General features: G+C 37.0%; 2 protein-coding genes across 3 annotated transcripts; both read right to left on the reverse strand.

Moving 5' to 3' along the window:
* Positions 1-63: 63 nt before the first annotated feature.
* Positions 64-5,780, reverse strand: LOC579532 (homeobox protein Hmx). Its single transcript, XM_779642.5, has 2 exons — positions 4,435-5,780; positions 64-2,982 (listed from the first exon to the last, which is right to left on the reverse strand). The coding sequence occupies exons 1-2, from the start codon at positions 5,219-5,221 to the stop codon at positions 2,498-2,500; spliced, it is 1,272 nt and encodes a 423-aa protein (XP_784735.3). The 5' UTR covers positions 5,222-5,780; the 3' UTR covers positions 64-2,497.
* A 6,527-nt stretch (positions 5,781-12,307) lies between these two features.
* Positions 12,308-25,537, reverse strand: LOC579472 (kynurenine/alpha-aminoadipate aminotransferase, mitochondrial). Of its 2 annotated transcripts, XM_030986167.1 has the most exons (12): positions 25,133-25,536; positions 23,350-23,449; positions 22,497-22,565; positions 21,300-21,432; positions 20,128-20,202; positions 19,392-19,504; positions 18,500-18,659; positions 17,795-17,877; positions 17,003-17,099; positions 16,236-16,362; positions 14,725-14,936; positions 12,308-14,083 (listed from the first exon to the last, which is right to left on the reverse strand). In XM_030986167.1, the coding sequence occupies exons 1-12, from the start codon at positions 25,296-25,298 to the stop codon at positions 14,021-14,023; spliced, it is 1,398 nt and encodes a 465-aa protein (XP_030842027.1). In that variant the 5' UTR covers positions 25,299-25,536; the 3' UTR covers positions 12,308-14,020. The 2 variants fall into 2 exon arrangements, with proteins under 2 accessions (XP_030842027.1, XP_030842028.1); XM_030986168.1 differs by lacking the exon at positions 20,128-20,202 and having other exon boundaries at positions 25,133-25,537.
* Between the last annotated feature and the right edge of the window lie 1,180 nt (positions 25,538-26,717).

Raw genomic sequence — 26,717 nt, forward strand, 5'->3', positions numbered from 1 at the left:
ATGAAATATTCCAAATTGAAATATTTAATTCTACAACAAAGAAAATAGAAAAACACGTCAATATAGTTTATGAACATTATCTCTGGCAACTAGACAATTTATTTTTCCGCATGAAAAGTATATACAGACAACTCTGAAAAAACGCACCTCTATATCTTCTATTGCGTTCTGTGGCATTATATTTACAGGGTTTGCATAACATAAACATCTATATACCATTGGGGAATTCATTAACACTCACAAATCAAAATTCACCCTTATGTACATTAAATCCTAAAAAAGTTCCAATAACGGACGGTATATTGCTACAACATAAACTATACAAGAAAAGTCTTTCAGTATACACAACATACATCACATCACACAATATACACTGCAATTTTTATAAAAAACAGCTTCCATCATGTTCTGTTTCATACACACAATAAATCCATTGTATTATTGGCCTATATAATCACTTTAATTGTGTATTTCTGATGCAGAAATTTGTTTATAAATGACTTCTTCATTAAAAGATACAATTCATCATTTTTTATATTGATAATGATTAAAAAAAAAATTAAACACAGATTATTTGTTCTGAAGAGAGAGATATTAAAGAAAAGAAAAAATGAAATCTTAGTCTATACTCCTTATTCAAAAGAGTAAATTTGTAAATTAAAATGATGATGGTGATGATTATAATGAAGGGGAAATCAAATTAAGGGTATGCCCGTAAAATTAAATGTAACTATACTTTTATGAAATATCAAGATGTTTCGTAACACCATTTTAAGCAGTTCATATGGTAAAATATTACCAAATTTTTCGTGATCTGTCGAATCATTTGGATATTCTAAAAGTCACCACAATTTTGTTTACGAATAAAAAATCTGTAGGATTTGTTCATCCGGGAAAGGAGAAACAAAGAAAGAAGGGTAGACGTTCTGATCGCATGATTTTACGAATATTGAATATTCAGTCCGAAGGTTTCAAAGATATGAAGACATGAACATGTAATCTCAATAAAAATATTAACCAAAATAAGGAAAATGGACTTTCGCTTGTCTAAGCATGTAACAACATTTGATGCAGAATATTCTTTCTAGCCACCAGTCAAACATGCGAGTCAAACTTTTCAAACTTTCCAAACTTTCTTTTCCTACAAACACTGAAGGAGCAAAGACAAAGCGAAAAATGATTTATTGAGTTGAACCGAAATGGTTCTCTATCGAACTACGGTACCTAACGTCAAAGCTGGTATATACAGACAGATCTTCCTTTTTCTTCCAGCCCCAAATATGCAAGAAAAACTGCATTTATGATTTATGATGATATTTTCATAGAAATAAACAAACCGCAAGTAGCGTCTTTAACCTCAAAGTGCGTCAGTACTCAAACATTATTTTCTCTTCTTTCTTCATCTTTAGGAGAAAAGAGTTTATGACTGACAAGTATCGAGGTAGAGAAAAAGGTCGAAAAAGGGTGTTTCGGCAAAACATAAACAAAGAAATAAAACAGGAATTTAACACACTATATTAATATTTTGATGTGTGGTTTGTAGAATTGTTGTTTGTAATGAAAAGTGGTTCTTCACTTTTCTCGATAATGTTGATTTTGACATTCTTCAATGAGGACGAGCAAGTATTGATAACTGTGAATGAGAAACGAACTTACTGAGGAAATATTTCAAAATCTTGCGTCATAACCATTTCGTCAGTAATCAAAGTCACCAAAAAGAGAAATGCTAAAAAAGAATTGTTCATTTTTTGAACATTTAAAAAATATTTAATTTGATTCTATGACTGACAAATAAAACAATCCTAATTTTCGGGATCAAGAGCAATTTTCATATTCCACTTTATCTTATAATGAAACAAGTTTTACTTGGGACACTGTTATAAAAATAAATATTCTTACTGCTTCTTACTTCTTACTGCCAAATTATCTCATAATTTCTTTTAGAGTGACTTTTGAGTGAAAAAGAGAAATTTGTATGCAAATACATTAGCACCAATACCTTTAGAGTTACCTGATTAAAATGCGTAATAGTCATCCGAGCATATTAGTAGCAAGGCACCGTTGAACAAAACATCAAGTGTATGGATATAGTAATTAGTTCAAGATTAATCCACGAAGGTCAAGCTGCATAAGATTACTTGGAGAAAACAAAAAGATAAATGTTTCCGTGTGAAATCATCATTTTAAAAGTTTAGCGGGAATTCCGGAAACTTCCTTCTTTTCTTTTTTTGGCTCTCTCATTTCCCTCCATACTTCGTTTTTTTAGGGACAGAAACAAAAGGGGGTGTTTAACTAAACCAAAACACCCCTTCGTACGCGCATGGTAATACAGTGCCACCAGAATTCCAATATTATAAATTCTGTTTGGAGTCCGGATGGCTTTTATACAGAGTTAAAGCCCTTCTCACTCCGAATATTGACAATTATAGTGTATTACAAAGATCTAATTATAAGAAGGTCTCTTGTAACAAATTAAGGTGTATTTCTATATGCTTACTCAGTGCCCATAAAGAACACCGTGCAACGCGCTGGAGTAGTGGTACAGCGGGTTGGCGGATGGATGGTACGCCGCGAGCTGCGGGTAAAGATGAGCGATGGATGCTGGTAAGAGATGCTCGATACCCGCTGAAGTAAAACCCAGCGCATGATGCGGATGAGGAATCGGTAGATGATGACTATCTTTGAAGAGGACTTTGACAGCGACTTTCTTGGCCGGCAACGGCGACATCATCTCGACCGCCATCTGTTTTCTCTTCGTCTTATAGCGACGGTTTTGAAACCAAATCTTCACTTGCTGTTCGGTGAGTTTGAGAGCGCCGGCGAGGTCGGCTCGCTCGGGGCCGGACAGGTAGCGCTGGTGGCTGAACCGCCGCTCGAGCTCGAAGACCTGCGCGTGGGAAAAGGCAGCCCGTGATCGCTTCTTTCTTGTCTTCGACGATGACGATTGGACATCGTCGTCGAATCTCGAATCCTGGTCTATTCCTGTTAATGAAACGACAGGAGATAGAGATGAAAGTTTAGGCAAAACACAGCCATAATTTATTTGGTTTACATTTTGAGGGGGAAAAATAATAAATTTGAAGAAGAAAAAAAAGAAATGGATTATTTATTTTTTAAAAGGGACAACAGGCGGCGTTGATAAGATAAGACTCATTTACTTAACATATATATATTTTTTTCCTTCTCAAATGTTTTATAATTAGGGACAAAGTGTTAGAATACATTTTGAGTTTCTTTGTCTTTAGTATAACACTTTATATGGTTCATTGCAGGTAACTTCATGAAACATATGTGTTTTAAATCATCACCTGGGTACATTTTTTCTTCTTCTCCTATAACCATTTTACTCAGGATTTATTTTGTTTCTTTACCGGGTGTCGAGTTTCAACATTCATCTTCACTGCTAAAAACACGATCGCAATTAGTTTCGAAAAATCAACTCAAGAGCAATTCACTTCAATGTAAGTGAGTGATGGATGGGGCTATTAAATCTGCCTTCGGTTAATTTTTCGAAAGTATTTAAAATCCGGTGTTGAAAGCAAATAAAGAGCAATTCTATGCTCCATTTATTTATACGTACTCTTTTTCCTCCAACCCAAATAATCATAATCTTTCTCATCTTCATGTATATTAATCTTGATTTATGAACAGTCATACATGTACTTCGATTCGGGGGATATATCTAAATAAACTCTGCGACGGTCTCGCCGTGTCTCGCGGACCAGTGACGCCATCTTGGTGCGCGTCACGTGAATTCACTTGAACCCTCTCCACGTGATATTTGTACTATCTGTTAGGGGTACCCCGAACCGTAAGACCTCTGGTAGGTCCGTGCTCGAACAGACCGTGTCCAAGCAATTAATATCACTGTCAAGGTGACCACGAAGACAATAAAGGAACTTGGAAATAAAAAAATTACAGATGGACAAGGCGAACGTGACCCATCGCTCTTTGGAGTCTTCCTATTGGTTTTCCCATTTATTTCTCGAGAAAATGAAAGTTTAATCGTATGTCAACAAAGGGCTAGTCGGGTAGACAGAAGATTTCTGTCTTTTGATATTTCAATATTGTGATGTCACATCGCGAACTAGCTATGCGGGGTGGATATAATATGTCTGACAGTCTGAGATGGATCAATTAGAACTATTTTATAATTGTATGTAAAGGAAAAGTTTAAAGCAGACAGCATGAATAACAAATGTCATTTTTTGTAAGTCGTTCCCCTTCCTTTCAAACAAACTGATCGAGGCTAACATATATACACGATAAGAGGACTGGTAATGTTGATCAATCGAGCCTGGAGAACATTGTTTTGCTACTTTTCAATCATTATTATTTCAATTTTGATAATATACTTTCTACAGAAAAAAGCACCTGAGCCGAGGTTGTAATAAGTAAATAACTGTTTTAAAAAAGATGATGTTCTTGACTTGCCTGATGATATCGGTGATGAACAATGAGATGGCGATCGTCGACCTCTCGTCATCTCCTCGTCATCATCCTCAACGATGCTGTTGCCATGGATACTTTGAGAGTCAACATCCACTTTTAAGGAGGAAATTGTTCTACCGTCACGAAACGATTCTCGCTTGATGGTAAAGAGGTCATCGACCGTATCAATATGATCGTCTTGATCATCATCGTCATCGTTGTGGTCGTCGAGGGATTCGAGTTGACGACGAAGGTGACTAGGCGGATGAGGAGGTGATTGAAGACGTAAGGCAAGTCTCTGCTTCTCGGCGAGCATTAAATCACCTGGATGAGAAAAATCCAACGGTTCGTCTTTCGTCGAAATTTTTGTCTGCGACGATGAACGATACGGATGATGACGGGGATGGTGATTATGGTGGTGGTGATGATGGTGTTGTCGCATAAGGTGGTCGTGTGAGATCGGATGACGATGAAGATATTCCCCTTTATGATGAAGATGATGATTAGGACGATGCTTGTGATGATGAAACGGATACGCGACAGTTAGTTGTAAGTTTGACGGTGCCGATGCTGACTCCGATGTTGTATTGGGCGATGACGATGCGACTGAAATGTTGCAGGTCCCGCTGATTTCTTTGGATTTACCAAGGATATCCAAAATTGAAAATGATGTGAGTTTGTTTGAATCCTGGTCCTCATGTTCCATCTCTTCCTCCAAACGATCACTCAAGACACCCCTCTCAATCTTGTCTTCTTTCATGTCTTTGAGAATACTGTGAGTCTCGTTCATGTTGGTCTGAAATGATGCGATCCAAATGGATTCCAATTTCGAAAGAAGAAAATAAAACCGGGAACAGGACACTGTTTCGTGAATTGAGAACTATAGTGATGCTGTCTACTTCGAATACGAGTGACGATTGACTACAGGTCATGAGATATTATATCCACCAAAGTTATCCGAGCAACTTTATCGTCCAGTGAAAGTCGGCCAAACTTTGCTTGAGCGCCTTCACTGTCCAAGAAGCGACGTTTTAACTGACCGATGAGAAGGAATGTGTTGACCATATAGCGCAGAGCTGGAGTCTCTTGACCCCGTAGTTCAGCGAAGAGGAGCTATGATGATGATGGTGGTCTTCCTAAGGCTCCCGTCAATCATAGCATTAATCTGCCCTTATCGCGTTATTCCTCTTTCTTCGGATCTACTCCAACCCTCCCCCTCTTACTCTCTGTCTCATCTTTCAAGTTCGCTACCAATACCACATCCACTTTGACTGTCTTCTAAACTCCACGGCTCTTCAAGCGTAGGAGCACGCACGAGTACGTGTAGGGGTGGGCTTATTCGACAATATCCATTATTCTTGTTGGGATAATCACAACTTAAACTGACAGGCGGTCGGGAGATTGACAGCTCGGCGACCAGCGATTAGGATAACAACCCCCTGAGGGGGCGGAGAGATACCCCCGTGACGTCCCATCAACGCATGCTATTGGTTCACGCGGCGGGGCGGATGCCAGTTCAAACAAAAGATGTAGGGAGTCGAGTTTCGCTGCTCGATCGGCACCCGGTGGAGGTTCACCGGAGTTGTAGGGGTTGTAGGAAGCAGCGAAGTACATGGTTCGTATCGACATGAATCTAATTGGTGCTTTACTTCAGGTGATTACCCAATATCCAACACCTTGCAATCAGATATGACAGGATGGGAGTTATTGACACTCGCTCTGCCGATAGCCGATGATGAAAAACATTGGTACTAAACGTAAAATCAAGGAATTGTGGTAACTCTACAGTACTATGGATTGTCTGATTTCTTTCTCTCTCTGCGGACTGTGCCGTCACCCCTTCTCTCTCCTCCCTCTCTCTCTCTTTCTCTCTCCCTCTTTCCCTTCCTCTCTCCCTCTTCCCTCCCTCTATCTCTCTCTTTCTCTATCGACCCCTTATTTCGCTTCTCTCTCGCTCTCTCCCATTCTCTTTCGGTCTTTGTTTGACGATGTTATATAGGTCACAATTATTATAGATTTCGATATAATAAATAAATAATAATAATAGTGTAAACTTATTGAACGCACACACCTTACAGGGACGCTCATGGCGCCTAAGCCCAGCAACAGTTTAATACAAGTAAATTAAATGTTTATTTTGATATATTATTACATTCAATAACGATTGCCAATTTGATATACCTCACTCCAATGCTGCCTCGGTATCTTCCAATCCCCGGGAAATCAACCGTATAATTTGCATGAGGATTACATAATGATGATGGTAATAATAAGAAATATGAAAACACAAGAATAAATGAAATGGTTTGATATTGTTCATTGTTTCAAGATCTCTCGTATTGTAAACAACAGCCATTTTTTATGCCCAATCTTACTGTCTCGGCTAATGAGGGCGTGTGACCTTTTTGCATACGAAATTCGGCCTCATTATGCTTGATATAAATGAGCCTTGACACTGAAAACGCGCGCAGAAGTGCCTTGAATTTGTTTTCAAACCTATTTCTATTTCCGGATAATACTTTTCCTTAGAATGGAACCGGGATGTCTAGAATACATTTTGCTCTAAACCGATTCAATATGTCGTAATTGGAATGTAGAATGACGCCAATATACTTGAAGCATCATATGGGATTAATAACTGCAGAAGTACGAACTACTCCTCAAGCACATTGCGCACATTTTTAGTATCGCTGAAAATAGTATTTAGTTTATCTCATACCTATGTATTTAATTTTTCGTTGGGGGGGGGGGCAGGTTCAGGGGTCCAATGCAACATCCGAATTGAAAGTAAGATAACTATGATAACCAAAGAAATGAAAACAGCAATTAACAACGATATATGTCTTGTTATTAACCCACGTGAAGAAGGCAAAATGGAATGACTACAATTGACTTAAAACATTTCAATATGTCATTTATTCTGAGTTTTCGCTCACTTAAAAAAAATCTTTCTTAGTTGACGTGACATCGGAACTTATATTTTATTTACAACATGGCAATTTGGTGCCTCATTATGTTTACGATTGTGTGATTCTTGTATACATACTTCTCCTTCTACTTCTTCTTTTTCTTCTCCTTCTTCTTCAGCTCCGTCTTCTTCTTCTTCTTTTTCTTCTTCTTCTTCTTCTACTTCTTCTCCCTCTTCTTCTTCTTCTTTTTTTTATTCTTCTCCTCCTTCTTCTTCTTCTTCTTCTTCTTCTTCTTCTTCTTCTTCTACTTCTTCTCCCTCTTCTTCTTCTTCTTCTTTTTATTCTTCTCCTCCTTCTCCTTCTTCTTCTTCTTTTTCTTCTTCAACTGCTTCTTCTTCTTCTTCTTCTTCTTCTTCTTCTTCTTCTTCTTCTTCTTCTTAATCTTCTTCTCCTTCTTCTCCTTCTCCTTCTAAATACATGTAATCTTGATAGGTCTACGCAGCTCATCTATCCTGCATGTTGAGAGCCAGAAGGATGTCAATCCTTTTCAGTATTTTTTCTTTTTTCTTTAAAATTCAAATTTATTAGGATGTCTTCTGTATTTGTTTTGATGTTGTTAAGAATTTATTCATAATTGTTATTCAATATCATGTTTCACCACAGGGCCTAATGGAAGACCACTTCTTTTGGTGACAATGTGCTACCTTGTATACCAGAAATGGGTAAGTAAATAAAGAGAGCCATAAATGTCTTTTTGTAAATAAATGAACATTGAAGTTCCTATATTTCACTCAGCGTAACAAAAACACGTAACTTAAACAAAGAGGAGTATTAAATTCATTTTATATTCGTAATTGTACTCGACAGTAATTTGAGAATACAAAAGTTGATATACATCGTCTAAATTCTGTCCAATTATGAAAATAAAGTAAACGGAACCATACCAACGATACGTATAGCGAGACGGCATCCAATGTTACTCCAAGAACCGCAGACACTCGGCGAAAATCTTTGACTGATTACAGCAGAAACGTGATACAGATAAAGAGGTTAATTCCCTTTAAATTTGTTTGTTTGGTGGAAAATTGTGATTAGAAATGACATGATGATGAGGAAAGGATTGCGACTAGTCAAGGTTGTGGATGATAATTGGTACTTAGGTCTTCTAAAGCCCAGTTGGTGGTTCTTGAGCAAGTCACGCGCGCATTCCAACTGGTCTTACAGACGAGACCAGTTTAGCAGAGGGGCACTTCTGTCTCGAAAAAAACCCACAATAATTATTATAAAAAAATATATGTCTACAAAAAACGTTTTCAAATCTCCTTGAAATTGCAACAGAAAAATCAAAAGCGACTAAGATAGTACATGAAACAGAAAATACTCTTGAAAGGGGAAGTTCAACCTGATGTGAAATTGGCTTTATTACAAACAAACGGAAACAGAGAACAGATCAGTGAAAGTTTGAGCAAAATCTGATTGAAAATTTTAAAAAGTTTTGAATTTTAAAAGTTGCAACCGATCAAACACAAATTTACAACTCTGTGATATGTCTTGCAAGACACCCCTTCCCCTTCCCATTTACCAATACTATAAAGATCATAACATTTTTGTTTCTCTAAATAAAATGTCCAATCGTAGGCCTACGATCACATAAATTTTACTATTGACGTGAAGAGGGCGGTCTGATCTGTAAACAAAATATATAAAAGAGTCAGGATTCAAGACAAAAATTATTATCGTAATAATTGTGTTTTTTTTTTCGACGTGTGAGAGAATTATTTCTCGACCACGAAAATCATCATGTTGCGATACATGTGCCCTAGATAATTGTAATCATTGCAAAAATCATGGCTTTTCGTATATGCAAACATAGAGCTCAAACAATTTGAATGTATCTTTGGTATAATTTGTCGTTTGTTTAAAAAATATATATAGACCGCGGATGAGAAAATAGCAAAAATCTACTAAAGAAAATAATCTACACGTTGCTGTTATAATTTTAAACAATATATTTTTAAGTCCTTAGAAATATTCGGAAACCTCTTATCCAACAGAAGTCACGTGCAATTTATAACGACGTAAAGAACATTGTAATAAGAAAAATTTTAATAGATATTTGTTACATAGAATCACGACTTTCTGACAGTCAATTTTATGTATAAGCTTTAAACAGGTATTCACATTGGACTTTGTAGCTTTTTCAAGAGACGATGAAGTTCTAATATAGATAAAGGAAGGAATGGAAGATGTTAGCTGGTTTAGTGGTCGGCCCTCTGGTATTCCCAATCGGGTTCGAATCTGAGTCACTCACCTCCACACCTTACAGGTTATACACGTCTGTATACAATCATGAATTTATCAAAATGTATAATTAAATATGCAGTTGATGACACTCAATTCAAGCTCGCAGTGAAACTCGCAAACAAATAGAAAGGGCATTTACCGCAAAGACCTGACTGATAGATTGAAGACGTCTTGAACATTCTTCAAGAATAGATATAGAGTCTGAAACCTCAGACAACACATACTCCGGCTCAGATGGATGCAATCTTGAGTGTGTAGAAGACAAAAAGTTCGATGATTTTATACAGGAGTTTGCTTATACGATAACATTCCAAAGCTACAAGATGTTTTAATATACATATCAAGGGAAGTAATTACACTTGACATTAATCGAAGGACGATTGGAGAGCAAGGAGGAATGAAATCTAAGAATTATGGGAAACAAATGGAAACGGCGAATGATCATAAGAAAGTAATCATCATGTCCGGAACGATAATGCTGGAAGAGGAGGTAAGAGAGGGGGAGGGAAAGGGAGGAAGGGGAAAGAGAGAAGGAGTTGAAGGCAAATGAAAATTATTAGAGAGGAACGGGTAAGGACCAAGGGCAAAGGCTTAGTAAGGTCTGGGAGTCGAAGCCTCCAGAAACTCTGAGGATTGTTGTTTATTTTATTGTTGTTTTTGTTAGTTTTGTTTTGTTTTGTTTCCCCCTTCGTTTTGTTTTTCTTTTTTCCTTGTATTTCTCTCTTTTTTTTAAAGATGAAAAATCGAAGGTCAGTTGGCAGAGAAATGATCTGATGGTTATCAAAACTTTAAATTTTACTAAAATTTTGGCTGGGGGTAAAGATGGGAGAACCTTCTAAGCATTGATGTCACAACTGTTGAATGAACATGACAAATGTTAATATGAGCTGAATACAGTCATAATCAGCTATAAGTTTTGTACAATCAAAAGTACCTTTTCATAATGTACCTTTATTATAGGGCAAACGTGTATTAATCCCCTTTATATCTACGAATGTAAAACTATAATTACTGTCGATGTTTACAATTTATTACTTAATTATTTATATATACTTCAGCTACATTGGGTTTTTTCTTATAGGATTACAGATCAACAAGACAACAACCTTGGAATGGTGGTGGTTATTTTACCTGACTGCTAAGAAAGCATTAATGCTTGTAAGTAAGCAACCAGACGACCGACGGCTTTAGGACCTCTCCGAGGGACCTGGTAATGAGAATTAATGCCTTACCAAAGGGCATTAGCGCATCGCCTTGGTTTCGAACCGATTACGAGACCACTGCTCTACCGACTGAGCTATCGCGCCTCCTCAATTCTTTCAGTTTCAAATGGTTATCGAGATAGATTGTACAGTGGCGTTGACCAAAAGTTAGTTCGAAGTGAAAATGAAACTGGCAGTTTGATTGAAGTGTGAAAACTGTGTGAGGGTAATTATTTTCCTTTTACATCAAAAGGGGGGATGGTAAGAAGAGCAGGAAATATGACAATCGATGTCATACGTGTAATGGACTCCACCAGTACTCTCATTGAAAAAAAGCTATATGGGTGGTCTTTTCTCAAGACTGTTTAGATAAAGTCTTCATGTTGGTCCCCAGTTCAGCTTTCAATCAATCATAGCCTCAAAAATACACCAAAATCATACTCTTTCGTAAAGTCTAAGCAGCATGAAACGTCTTCCACCATTGGTCAGATGTAGGATTCATTCAGCCAATCATGTCGCATCTTGGAGGTCAAGTGGAGAGCAATGACGAGATCCGGTTCTTGATAATCTAAATCTCAAATTTATTGGGGAATTCAGAACCTGACTGCAATGCTGTTTTCTGCTTGATCATATTGGCCCAATAAGATGAAAATGCTAGTTTCTTTTTAAGATTTCAAAATAATGATAAGGATGAAATGAAATTACATGTAGTTCATATTTCTCATCCTCCTGCTTCGTTTTGGGGGCTCAGCAGGCCCCAGCTATTTTTTTGTTGGCGTTATATTTCAATTTTTTGTTTTTTAAATGAAATAACTTAGTATCCGTGAACATCTATTTTTATTTTTATTTGTATTGTTGTATCTAAGTTGAGGGCTGCGGGCACGTCAAGCTACTTTGCTTATTTCTGAAGCCCTCCTGCATCTAATGTATGTTAATTATGCATTCAATATATTTGTTTAAATTCAATATATTTCTTTAATATCGTTTATTATCTGTATAAAATTATATACACTTCAAATATTGTATCAAGCCATATTATGTTCATGAAAATGTATGATGAAAAAAAGAAAAAAGATGCAGAAACCAATAAATCAAATCAAATCAAAATCAAATCAAATCTAGGCCTATAGACAACGGGAGGAGGAAAAAAATGACTAATAGGTCTCTAATCGCAATTTCATCATGAACAAATGGCTACAGAACCTCTGTAGTGCATGAATGTACGGACTAAATGTGAATGAACATAATTTGTGTTGATGTCGACCTAATGGCATATGTAAATATAGAACAAATATCAAATATCAAATAAAATGGAGCCCCTTTCTCTTCTTTTTCAAAAAAAATCCGAACGAGAAACTAGGAACCAATCTTACCAGCCTACTACGTGTATAGTCATTTGATCATATCGGTCATACTATAGGAACATCTGAAATGAATGAAACGAGATTAACTAGATATAAATTTATTTGATTTATTTCATTTATTTCATTTTCAGGAACACAATGAGTTTACAAAATCAAGAAAGAAACCTGAGACATTAGTGCCTTTGGATCACACACAAAACACAAATCGGCAGCGCCGGTTTCACGAGACCGTCATAAGTTCAAGTTCGTCGACAACCCGTTGGAAGTTAAGTTTAACACACGTTTTATTGAGATATCGGCGAATTTGTGTGCATGACGATTTCATGAAACGAACCCCTGTTCCTGTAAAAGCCTCTCATCGTGACCTGACACGTAATTATATCACTATCAGTATATATACCCAAAAAAAATGTAGTAAATTATTCATATAAAATTATTCACAAAACTAATCAATAAGTATAAGGATAATAATCATCTTATAATGCTTCTGAACATATTTTTTTTCATAGGCAATATGAATCAATATTCCATTCATAGTCAGTACACATCAGTGCTGAACAGCAGCGAAATCGAATGACTGGCTTGTTTAGGACTACTCCCGGGGCTACCCCCGAGACTATAGCAGTCAACAACATAACGGTTGAAACCTTGATAAAGCCCCTCCAAAGTGTTGGGAGCCCCCAAAATTTGATGGCAAAAATCACTTATTGTATCATTATATGAAAGATGATGTCATTAAAAACACATTTCTGCAAGAATTTGCAAAACAAATGTGTATGAAGTCAAATACTGAAGAAAGAATACAAATTTGGGGTTTTCTGCGCACAACAGAAAACCAAACCAAATTATTTATTCTTTTATCAATATTTGAATTCAAACACATTTTTTTTTTTTTTTTTTTTTGGGGGGGGGGGGGGACTTTGCAAAATCCTCTTTCACATTATGATACAATGAAAGTGAAATTTTGCTATCAATTTTTTAGCGAAGTTGGGGCTCCTAACACTTTAAGAGGTGCTTTGAGTAGCTATTGTTTGCAATTATTGCACAATATACACGCACACGCACACATCCGCACACATCCGAATTGATTTACTCATTACTGATAGCTATGGGAAACAATAATTTATTTTCATATTAAAGTAACAATAATGATTCGTGAAAATTAAGAATGGATGCTGCAGTAATGGATGCAGCAGTTACATTAAATATAGGGTTAAACAGAAGGTTTCTCAACACGATACAATGGCATGAAGAACGAATGTCGAAACACGTTTTTTTCTTCAAGATATCAGAAAGTTGCAATATAGTTTAAACGTACAAATAATTCACAATAATTATATGTAATAATAATAATGATAATAGTATCCTGGATTTTATGGACAAGATAATGAGGTATGAACATGAATATCGGTAGTAAAATTGCTAGATGATCAACATTTTCTGATCGATTCCACAGCGTTTACTTTTAAAGAAGATATTTCTGAGTTAATTTCTGAGTTAATTTTAATTCCCTGTTTTCATAGAATTACATTTGACGCAGTCTTCTTATGATATATGTTTTAGTTATTGTATATAATGAGGTAATATTCTTGGCTGAATCTTCGATTGAATTAGTCGTGCAGTGGAAAAATGACAACTGCTTCAGAGTTGGATGGAGAAAAAAAAATTGTAAAGACACTCAAAACATGAACATGATGAAGAATGTGAAATCTTGCTCCTTGGGATATGACTATCAATATTTTGTAGAGGGCGCTCTATCAGTTTGTCCGGTGTTCTGATTGATGAGCCCGTAGCAAGCCAAACTGCGTGTTCATGCATTTTCATTTTGTTGGGCCGACGCTTCTTTCAGTGATGTTGCCAATCTCTTCATGCCCTGAAAAACATCAACACAATTGTTTTTTTAATTCAAAATTCTGAAGATCAAAATAATATAAAAACACACAAAATCTGGAGTTGTTTTTAAAGACAGTTGGATACGGAAGATACATGTACATGTAAAATAGTTTTAGATAGTTTTACTGTGCATTGATTTTTCCCTTTATAAGATAATTATTAGAACATCTCCAAATGAGATAGAGAGAGACGGATGGAAGGATAAACAGACAGACGGGGGAGAGAGAAGGGGAGAGGCAGGGATAGGGAATGAGAGGGGAGGGAGAAATGTAAAGAAGAAAAATGGATGGAGAGAGAGAGAGAGTGACAAAAGAGAAAGGGATGACAAGGGAGAGACAGACAGAGACGAAAGAAAAACGTATGTTAGTGATGGTGTGTGCGCGCTTGTGTGCGTGCGTTTGGGTGCGTGTGTGAGAGAGAGAGAGAGAGAGAGAGAGAGAGAGAGAGAGAGAGAGAGAGAGAGAGAATGACAGAAAGGCACTTTTTCCGTGAGTCTCTGAAATGCTACTAGTGTGCAAATGCCTCTCTGAAATGCTACCACAATGCATGACTAATGCTGAATGTACCGCTCACATATTGTCCAGCTTTCAGGCACCTAGCTACCCTAACGAAACGACCTACCTCTTCGAGTTCAGGCTCCGATACATGTGAGAAGGAGGCCCGAAGATAGGGGCAAGGCCCACGCTTCTCTAGGGTAAACAGTCCTCCTGGAGTCATCATAAATTGGTTCTTGATGGCGAAGGAACGGATGAAACTCGTGGAGTCTCCCTCAAGGCCTGTCAACTTCATCCATAGGAACAAACCACATTGAGGAACGACCCAGGTAGCAAGTCCTGGCAAACACAGAGAACGGCGTGTAACAATAGAGAAGGTGCATCACTTATGGGGCGTTGCAAGAAAGTTGCAATCAATAATATTGCACATCCCCCAAAATCAAGTATAAGTCTTGCGATTAATTACAAATTTGCAATATTATTGATCGCAACTCAACTTTCTTGTAACGCCCATTTATAGTAAGAGAGAGAGAGAGAGAGAGAGAGAGAGAGGGGGATAATAAACGCTAGATCTAGTTGACTAAGTTTAATTGTTAAAACTTTAATCCTAACAAAATCCTATTGTCGAAAAATTATTAACGCAAGGACAATATTTCAATTGTGTATTGAATATCCCATAAAAATAATATTCAGATAACGTTATTCGTCATTGTCATTTTCGCACATTTCAATGAATGTTGATTTTTCGAAACTCTTTTCGATCGTATTGTGTGTGTAATTGTGTTTTTACAGACGTGTATCAATCAGATATGATTATTTACGTCTAGAGACCGATCTTTAACGTCACCATCCGAAAGACGTGACTCTGTTTCGAACCAGGGTCTCCCTGAACCAGTTTGTAGGCGAAGACAGAGAGCTGACCAGGTGCAAATACCGCTAGACCAACTCAATCTCACATACGGGAACAATTTGAATGGGATGGCGTTGGTTGGGCAAAAATGTAAAAAAATTGTATCCTTAAATTTATATTCAATATCTATTTATTTTTACTTTTATTCATTATTATTCTAGCAAATATTTAGATTTACTATAACAGGTATTTTTAGCGAAGTGAAATGCCCTCATCATCGTATAACATCCCTACTTCCAGTAGCATATCCAGACATATTTAGTCTCATAATAGCTCAGCACGGGGGGGGGGGGGGGAGGTGCCTCCCAAACCAAATGCTAAACATGTTTTTCTAACACGATTTTATATATATATATATATATATATATATATATATATATATATACATTTTTTTTTTTTTTTTTTTTTTTTTTTTTTTTGGGGGGGGGCTTTTTCAGTTGCAATCTTTCAATCATAATCTCAAAAAAAATAATGATTCCCAAACTTGTTAACTATAGGACGCCTGTATTCCCATTTCCTGTTTGAAATCCCGTCAGGAGGAGCAACCCCCCCCCCCTCTCTCTCTCTCTCTCTCCCCTTCCCCCGTCATTCCTTAAAATACACCAGTGCCTACACTCCCACCCCATCTCAAAAGAGATTTTGTATTTACAATGTATATCTGATTCTTGTTATCCTGAATAAATATATTTCAATAAAAAAATAAAAAATAAAAATCCATAAAGTTGCACCTGTGAGATGGGTTGTAGCAGCCTGGACCGCGGTGTCTCGACGGCGCTGGTAGAAGTCCCTTAAATCATCGGCTCGACGTAAGAAACCCTCTATTCCCCATTGTCTCACAAGCTTATTCACCACCACCTTTAAAATTAAAAAAAGTTGAATTTATCAAAGAACGAATTATTTCTAATCTAATTAAATCATGATCGTAGGCATGCATGAGAGGAAATCGGACTATCAACTAATCAGATTAATAGTAATGATAATAAAAAATGAATTTATATAGCACTTAAAGTGAACCGGTACCATTGTTGAAGGTTGATGAAAAACTGCGTAATTTTTGTTTTATTTTTGTTTTACCCCAATTTATGGAATTATTTTAAAATAATTTAAAAATAATAGATCTAGATAAAAGTATACATTCTCAGATTTTATTGAATAATAATTTGCAAATGTGTGTTTTGCGTGACTGCTAAATCATGTGTATGCTTCTATGCTTATCAAATAGGGGACCTACGCCCTTAAGTCATAAATGACAGTAATGAGGATTAATGCCCCACAAAAGGGCACTAATAAAGCACATCGACACGGTTTTGATCCTTTTCATCGGCTTTTGTGCAATACTGAAAATAAAATGAAACATTCCTTTATATTTGTATTCTATGTTCATTCAGCTTTCCACTGATATAAAGTTGTATTTTTCATCGGATAGTCTTTACACATGTTTCTGCCATTGTCATTAAAATTAGCTCTGCTAAATTATTAACTGACGTATACATACCTGTGCAAAGATGCTTGCATGTTGGACTGTATATTGTAGCTCGTAGAATATACGTGTTACTAGTGCACAAGGTCCAGACAACCAGCCTAGTCGGAACCTGATTACAAATCAAATTAATACCGCTGATTGATGGCTTAAATGCAGGCACGTAGCCAGAGTTTGATGTTTTTTGGGGGGGGAGGGGGGAAGGACACATACATGACTTGTAATCGATCGACGTCCTGGGGAGGGGTCTAAAAAAGTTCAGCCGATCTTGGAAATTTGTTTGGGGGGCACATGCCCCCCCCCCCCCCCTCCCCGTGGCTACGTGCTACGTGCCTGCTTAAATGACAGGAAGTCTTACTAATTATGTGCTATTCTATTGACTTTCTTAACGTTATATGATCTATACAACTAACAAGACGTTGTCGTTTTACTTGTAAACGAATATTCATTTCAAAACAGTCAAACTAAACCATCAATTCCAAAGATAAAAGTCGGTGTCATTTGTTTATATCTATAATGATCTAATTTGAGCTGCCTCGTAATATGTAATGTAGAGGCGATTTCAGTAGGTTATGGGGGTACATAATTATGAACCCATGAAATTTCAAATAGTTTTTGTTGTTGCTATTATTTCTGCATTATGTTACTATTTTCTATAGACTTTTGAGATATAGAAATGGCTCTGAAATATTGTTTGGTTGAGTACCTTTCTTTAAACTGTCAGAAAATGTGGACACAATGTGCCCCCTTTGGTGAACATTCTTGGCTACGCCTTTGGTTGTGATTACTTAGTGGGCCTATACTTACCCAGCACCTATCACTTTCGAGAAACTGTCACACCGAATAACTCTGCCGTCAACATCCAAAGATAAGTAGGACGGAATTCGAGGCTAAAAGGAAGAAGAAGAAAAACAATGCTTGTAATACCGTGATTATTACCAAGGTATATTATGTGAGTCATTAGATATGAGTCGTTAGATAAGTGACGAATCGTTGCATGTTTATATTCAACTTTATTTGTGAGTGTTATTGTGATAATGAACAGTATCTTGCCTGTAGACCTAGCTCACTAAGTCCTATCCGAAGGACGTGGTAATTGAGGATTCATACATCATATCGAAAGGCGCAAGCTTCACCTTTACCTGACCATTTACTGAACCGATCGGCGTTATTATTCTTAACTTTTTTATAAAAGCATATCTGAACATTTCAAGTCAATGATGGTGCTGATGACGATTATGATGACGATTATGATGATGATGATGATGATGATGATGATGATGAGGATGAGGATGGTAATAATAATGAGAAGAAGAACAGGAAGAGGGAGAAGAAGAAGAAGAAGAAATGATGATAATGACGATGAGAGAAAAGGAGTAAGAGAGGATTGAAGGGGAGGCATGGAAGAGGAGGCAAAGAAGGAGAAAGGAAATAATGAGAAGGGAGAAGGGAATTGAAGAAGAACATTTACAAATACTGAGAGATATTGATAAGATTAGAGAAACGCAATACCTCGTTGAACTGCGTGAAATAGTAGGAGTCATCCTCGATGATGATAAAATCATATTTCTGTGCGAGGGCGTATATCTTTCGTCTCTTTTCCAAAGACGTTGTTTTTCCCGTTGGGTTGTTGCCGTTTGGTACTGTATACAGCACCTTAGGTCTCTCACACCTGACATAGAAATAACATCAAATGAATAAGTAGAAGCTTGCAGTATGGTTGCAAAATATTATTTAACATTCTAAGTATTATGAAATGGAATATAAATTTGTAAGAATTACCCATACAAGGTAACTTTGAAACAGTCTAACAGTCTGTTTCGACTGTTTTGAAGGTACCGGGTGTGGGTAATTTTACTAATACCCGAGCAAAATGATCTGTATCATTTGTTTTATAAGACTATGTTTTATTTGTTTTATAAAATTATGTTGTATAACATGATTTTACTAATGACCGGTCATTAGCCAAATTACGCGTTAGGTAAAATAAAAGCCTGGTCACGTGTACGCTCTCAACCAATCATTTTATTAGGATCCACGTCATCATCTTATAAGATATGATAATAATTTTGTTAACCAAAAAGCCTCACGAGCATCAGTGCTGTTCTTCCTGAGAGCCTTGCAACCATTATTTACATCTTACCATCTTAAATCTGTTTAAGGGTGTCATTCCGCATTCAGTCACCTAAAACCTAAACTGATGGATTAGGGGGCTTTAATATTTTCATTTTTTTCTATTTTGACGCTGGATATAATGTCACCTGTATACGCTAAATCCCCTTATGTATGTAAAGTTTGCTTACAAGCTTACCATCATCCCTCTCGCCCCCCCCCCCCTCCCCCCCCCCCCCCCACCAAAAGGGGGGGGGGGGGCTGGCTAAGGGATGGTTTAATTATTTCTCACCATTTCTGTTGATCAGTTGGATCATACTGAGAGAGTATCTCTTCAAGCTGCTCGATGTTTAGTCCATCTTCTTCAGATTTCAAGGAAATAGTCACTGCCTCACTACGTCGTAGCTTCACAGAATCGGGGTTTAACGAGATAGAAAAATGTGAAACGGGCAGGTAAAAGGGCAAGTCCGTGAATTTGGTCATTTTTGCGTCCCATATATTACAAATTTTATCGGAGGAATGACCGTAACAGACATTGAATTAGGACTGAATATTTCCCTTGATCTTGAATTTGATCCGTGCTAAAGTAAGTCACGTTCATGCAATCATCGGGGAGATGACGCAGTTGTAGTTATATATATATAGTTGTAGTTGTATTTATAGTCTGCGGATCATAGTAATTTGGTTAAATTTTTCCATACCCGGGCAGCTTGACAGGACGCACCTGCTATTGCAATATATTTATATATATTGATTTTGTCTTAATTCATGTTTATTATTTATGTGACTTGATTTGACAAATAAAATAATAAAAATAATAATGATAATAATAATAATAGTTATATAGTTATGATTATATAGATATACATGTAGTTATTCATAGTTCTATAGTTATAACTGTTAATATATGCTGTAGATCCCCCCCCCCCCCCAATTTCTACAATATTTCTAAAATGCCCTATCCATCGGAGGACACACGCTAGGCCACTAATTAAATTATTGTATGATTCTGACAACATTGTTCTCACTATTTCTGTAAATGTAGCATAGAAGTAATCGCCGACAAGAACTTTATCACCGGGGTTCACGAAAACAGACACAGCCTAAATAAAAGTAAAAAAGTAAACAAAAATATTATACAAATATACACTGCCTTGAGAGGTTCTGGTTAAAACTATGCGCAAGAGGTGACTCCAATAGTACTATTTGCTGAGGGGCGCAGCCCCGAAGCAAATGGTACTTTTGGAGTCACCGAGGCCCATAGTTTAACCAGTACTTCGAATAGAAGGCATGGTATATTTGTTTTATATCCTGCATCACAAAATTTTTTTTTTTTTAAATATATATATATATTTTTTGGAAGAAAAAAATTTAGAACAAAAAAAATGTCAAATTTTATCTAAAAAGATTTAAAATATTTTGTTTTCATTAAATTAAGATTTGAAAAAAAAAATTGATTCAATTCAAAAAAAAAAATCACATTTTTTTTTCAACTCCCAAATAGTAGACCAAAATAGTACTCTCATATAGTACTTTCTAAAAATAGCTCAAATATTTTTGGTCTTGTGACGAGCTCTCAACTAATCAGAAGCCAACGAATTTTTGATGCAGGATATAATGAGTGATATAGATTATTCGAATTGGCAATCAGGGTATTGAAATGTCAAAACCAGTTTAAAATGGCGTACGTTGATCATCAGCAACTTTACTATCTCCCTGATTATCGTCATCATCGTACCATATCATCATCAGCAGCAGCAACAGCATCATCATCATCATCATCATCATCATCATCATCATCATCATCTTCTTCTTCTTCATACCATCATCATCACCATCATCATACCATCATCGCCATCAACATCACCATCATCATCATCATCATCATCATCATCTTCTTCATACCATCATCATCACCATCATCATCACCATCATCATACCATCATCGCCATCAACATCACCACCATCATCATCATCAATCATCATCACATACCACCACCATCCTTCTTCCCCCTTCTCTCTCCCACTCTCCCCTCTCTCTCTCTCTCTCTTCTTCTCTCTATCATTGTGATTGATATCTCTCTTGCTATCTCTGTAGATCCCTCTTCCTCTCTCTATCTCTCACTCTCTCTCCCTCTCTCTCTATGATTTCAATATCTCTCTCTCTCTCTCTCTTTCTATCTCTCTCTTTCGTACTTACTCCACTGATGCCCTGGATCCCTCCACAATTCACGATAACCCTCAGTGCCTTCTCCTTGTTCTCATCCCCATAGGTCGGAGGATGATGCAGCTTTACTGTCAGCTCTGTCAACCATTCACGAAACGGGATGATCCTGTCAATGTAATAATCATATAATAATAATAATGATAGTAGATCACAAGTTTATAATTCGCCTAATACTTTGTTTCTAGGAGCAACACATAATACGCCGGTCGTCGTGTTCAGGCTTACCCGCAACACAATGTATGTACATTTTCCACTCCCATTTTACAAGCGCCACTCGCTAATCCAACCACATTAACTTTTGCATCCTACCGGGTACCCATTTAACACCTGGGTGGAGAGTAGCAAATGTGGATTAATGCCATGGCAAGGGACATAAGTGCCGCGGCGGGACTTGAGTCGCGGACCTTGCAATGATCCACAGTCCGGTGAAATATCCACTCGACCACGACACCTCTACATTCCGTTCTTTATAGCGCATATCACATAACATCTCTGTATGCGCTTCCAAACCCGTCTAGCTCCAGCAACGATAGAGCTCAAGGTGGATTCAAGGAATAAATCCTACCAGGTACCCACTTACTAAACCTAGGTCGAGTGTGGCAAATGTAGATTAATATCTTACTTATAAGGACGTTATAGTGCTAGGGCAGGGCTTCGAGCCCCGCACCTCGTGGTTCACAGTACAAAGACATATCCACTAGACCACAACACTTAGACCAAAAATATGCAAAATCATTTCACTGCCACTAGTCAGGTTAGTATACGCGCTTTATCCCGAGGATACTATAGGGTGTTATTATTATCCTGTTTTAGACGAGCTATCCTGATAATGCAGTCAAGCATTTAAAGGATGTCTTCTTCTTTTCTTTTCTTTTTTTTTTTGGGGGGGGGGGTAATACATCATCATCATCATCATCAACATTATCGTAATCATCATCATTAACATCATCATCGTTATGATCATTATCATCGTTACGATCATCATCGTAACCATTAGCATCATTATCATCAGCATCATCATCATCAGCAGCATCATCATCAGCATCAGCATTACATTTTTTTTTTAAATACCAACTATACTACCGAACAAAACACCTTCTCGTGATTATTTCCCTCCATGTCCTGTACATAATTTTAAGTGATTATAGAGATAAGAATAAATAGGGTTACCCATCAGAAAGATTATATTGCTGGGCTACTCTCATATCTGACTCATCCAACTCCATTGTTGCTCCATCTCTGAAATGAACAAATAAAACATACCATTACGAGACACAACATTTGCTCATTTTTAATAATATTTTTAAAAATAGTTTTGATTCCCATGTTCTATATATTTATATTATTAACAATATGGATTGCTTTCAGTCATCGCTTATTGTGGTTGATATTCATTATGTATATATTATTCTGAAGTATTATGATATTAATTATTTTGTACATTGTATTCAAATATGTTATTCAGAGATTTACTTTCAATAAAATGGCCTGTCGGTGGGCCCAAAAAGTTGGGAAAAGAAATTGCTCCTGCATCAATCACCCCGGGATCAATTTCGTCAAATGCATATAGGGTCAGAGAAAGCCGAGTTCTGGGAAAGGTGGACACAAATGTGTGTGTGAACTTTTTGTTCTTTTTATGTTAGCGTGGAAGAGAATCATGGAAAAAATGTCCCCTGAACCGAATTGTGCTTCAATACCCCTCATATTCGAAATATGACAAGTAACAGCTCAATTAGCTGGTCGACCACAACTTTCATGCCACATCTTTGCGTCATGATCAGCCATTTCCAATCTCTTTCACATCGTTTCTTTCACACTGTTATCGCAAGACAAGATTTCTGGCTAGACTAAACCGACGAATTCTGTTTTGGAAACAATCAATTGTGAAATTCATGGTATATTGTGAGTCCCATAATGATAAAGACCCGAGAAAACATTTTGGAAACAATAAAGTAATAGTAAGATTCATCATTGACCTATTCTTTGCAGGTCAAAACGTCCATGGTCTCATAATTATACGAACCTGAGATTGAACTTTGCTCCAACAAGATACGTCCGATCATCGTTAGGTGATCCAGGGACCATGTTAATAACAGGTTCAGAACTCTCCAGGGCCATCTTATCTAAACGGTCAACCGGAAGTAATTATCGAAGGTGATCAATGACAAGAGACACTGGTGGTGAAAGTCAAATGGCGCAGCTACAAGGGAGGTATAGGGGCACTGTGCTTTTACTTACAGGTCCCCCCCCCCACCGTGCCAATGCCCCTCAATGGATGGATCCATGCTACGCCAGTGTTACAGTACAAACAGTCATACCTGGGGGATCATACGCCTTTTATTTTAATAGTATGAATCTTTAAATATCAATATTTAAACGTTAGTATGTAAATGTTAATCCCCTTCCTGGCTACATCCACCCCTATATATAAAAAGATCAATTTTCTTTATCCAATGTGGAGAGTAGGAGTCAAACAAGTTAGAGAAACGAGGCTCCTGCATCGGAGGCTTTCCGTTGGTAAAATTTCCATAACAGGAAACCTCACCCCAAAGAATAAGTGTAGGTATTCTGGAAAATGAGATGTATTCCTGCCCTTTGATGTACAATATCCCTCACGAAAATGTACAAGAGATATTATGTACAAATTTAATGGAGATATTCTTGGCATCATGTGATGCCTTTTAGCATGACATGGGCGCAGCCATTTTCTTGAAAATGTGGCGTATCAGTTGAAGTTGTGCATGCACCAAGCTTTAGTTGGAACGACTTTTTAAATCAATAACAAACCTTTACTTTTCAATGATGAAAAATTACAGCTGAAAATACTTAAATATAATTTCATTTAATTTATAAAGACCTTCAGCCCAGAAGAGCACCAACCTATTTATGCAATTTGAGTTCTGGCACATGACCCCGAAGAGGTCACTTTTAAGTACTGTGTGAAGTCGTTTATAAAGTAAATGGCCCGAATTCACAAAGCAAGGTTTGAGCTCAGACCAAGGTTTGACCTCAAACCTCCTTTTGTTTCGCCAAACCTCCTTTTGTTATTTACAAACCTGGTAAATAACAAAAGGAGGTTTGAGGTCAAACCTTGGTCTGAGCTCAAACCTTGCTTTGTGAATTCGGGCCATTTACTTTATAAACGACTTCACACAGTACTTCACGTTATTAAGAAAATGGCGATGCCCATGTTGTGCTGAGAAACTGTACATTATTCTTGCTTTAAGCCTCTCTCATACACTTTTTTTTTTGGGGGGGGGGGGTCTTGAAGATAATAAACCTGTGCGACAGCCGAGACAAGTCGTATGGTGTTGATCCATCAAATTCTAGAAAATTCATTGTTCTACTCCAAGGACTGGCCCGGGTAGCTCTGCTTTCTTTAAAAACTGTAGCAATTCCCCTTTGATCAAAAGACCTACGTGTAAATCTAGCCTCATTTTCTTAAGTATACAATTGCCATTACTGTAAATCAAGGAGTGGATTCTCCGAGTCTGAAACAAAATTGAGAAATGTTTGAGCCGGGCTCGGCTTTCCAGCAATCAATACAATTATTGTACATTGTTCTACCTAGTTAAGTATTCGGGCGAATGGAAATCACATCTGGACCGTCAAGCGAAAAGTTAGAGAACCAGGCCTGTCCTAGATAATGTCCCTGGTGTAGATGGCAATGGACGGCTGCGGAAAGTATTACGTGTGTACTCATCATATTTATCAATGACAATTGTCAATAATAAAAAGAAACTATTTATAAAAGTGCTGAAACTGCATAATGTTATTTTCGTAATAGTGATATTCCAGATACTTACGGAACAAGCGGATAGGTGACGGTTGTGACAGCACTGCCCGTCGAGTCAAAAACTTGTCATAATCCATTGTTAAGGTGCTGGGCGTTAAATCTTGCTTTGTTGCGGTTTGGTGTCTTGAGTGGACGAACGAACAATCAGTAAATGCCGTGGAAGATCTTCGTGACATGTACACCTTTAAACAGGACCAAATTTATTTAAAGATGTTTTATCTTGTCAGGAAAGACCAGAAGACAATAATTACTTCCGATCCAATACGGTAATAGTGCTGAATCATGCAGTACAACGACGATGGAGTAGGCATATACATTCACACCATAACGATGTGATGTAGTAATGTAATTTGTACCTTGTACTTTGGTTTGTAGGCTACTACTAGGTAATCAAATACTTTCACAGCTTTAGTATGAAGAAGGGGGGGGGGGGGTGGGGTCACCATCCTGAAATGGATCGTTGACAAATACAAGTCTGAAATGTAGCCACACATAGCTGCTTATATAGACCCCACCCGAAAAAAATTAGGGGGGGTCCCCTCTCATAAATATTATTTTCTTTATATTTCTAAAGAGCAATGTTTTCTTTTTTCGCATAAAAAATACATTGTATCTGCTTGTATTCTGTTTAACCCTTACTGTACTGGGCTATTTTGAGCACCCGCTGACTGGGGGGGGGGGGGGGCCTGGGAGGCCCCCCCCCCCTATGATCTCGGCCGTCGAATGTCCGATGAACACGAAAATTTGCATATTTGTAGATATTTAGGTAAGGAACAAGATGGTATAATTAGTTTTTTCCTAATATGCAAATTTTTCTCGTTATAGCCTAATTAATTATGCAAAATGCTAATTTTATGCATTTTACAGAAAACTCTACATATTTGTCCGTAGACTTGTGAAAAATCTTGAAAATGTATTGAATTAATGTTTCCTTCATCTCAAATTCATGAGGTTTCATTATTTTTATGATATTTGAAAATGCATAGGTTAATTTGCATAAATTATGAATACGCAAATTACGCATTCATGAATATCAAATCTGGAACTACATTTAGGGAACCAGAATCATTACAAGAATTGTCAGACTTCACTTTTTGAATGTTGAAACTCATTATTCATATGAAACATCTTTTCTAACACAAAATAGTTATTTGATGTAATTAATAATGATAATTTATGCCAATTTGATGCGATTTTCAACTATTTATTTTCTTATGTATTTTATTGTTTTTTATTTCTTATTATATCTATTGTTTTATTTCTAATGTATTCTTTTGTTCTGGAATACATCAAGTTACTCTGAGAAACATATAAAAGCAATTTGATATCAATTCATATCTTCACATTTCTGCTTGTACGTGAATATATGCAATTATAGCACTTTTTTGATGACATGCGCATACTAATTGTTATGTAATACCTTACAGGTATATCCGATTTTGACGAAAATGGTATCAAAATGTGCGCAAGACTAGAGGGAAAAAAGTCATGAAACGACAATTCAAAATTCCAAGCGGTTTCGGCGCGATCTCCGAAAATGTCGAGGGGGGGCCTCCCAGGCCCCCCCCCCCCCAGTACAGTAAGGGTTAACATAC

This window comes from Strongylocentrotus purpuratus, unplaced genomic scaffold, assembly GCF_000002235.5.
Source record: "Strongylocentrotus purpuratus isolate Spur 01 unplaced genomic scaffold, Spur_5.0 spur5_scaffold_15, whole genome shotgun sequence".
Lineage (NCBI taxonomy): Eukaryota > Metazoa > Echinodermata > Echinoidea > Camarodonta > Strongylocentrotidae > Strongylocentrotus > Strongylocentrotus purpuratus.

What these genes read in the sequence shown, in the direction of transcription:
- LOC579532 (XM_779642.5), bottom strand. Translation starts at nt 5,221, where the DNA reads ATGAACGAGACTCACAGTATTCTCAAAGACATGAAAGAAGACAAGATT. An exon ending in TTCATCACCGATATCATCAG is followed by an intron (nt 2,983 to 4,434) that starts GCAAGTCAAGAA and finishes TTTCATTAACAG; the next exon opens with GAATAGACCAGGATTCGAGA.
- LOC579472 (XM_030986167.1), bottom strand. Translation starts at nt 25,298, where the DNA reads ATGTCACGAAGATCTTCCACGGCATTTACTGATTGTTCGTTCGTCCAC. An exon ending in CCAACTGATCAACAGAAATG is followed by an intron (nt 18,660 to 19,391) that starts GTGAGAAATAAT and finishes TTTCTATGTCAG; the next exon opens with GTGTGAGAGACCTAAGGTGC. An exon ending in TGCTACAACCCATCTCACAG is followed by an intron (nt 14,937 to 16,235) that starts GTGCAACTTTAT and finishes TGTGTTTGCCAG; the next exon opens with GACTTGCTACCTGGGTCGTT.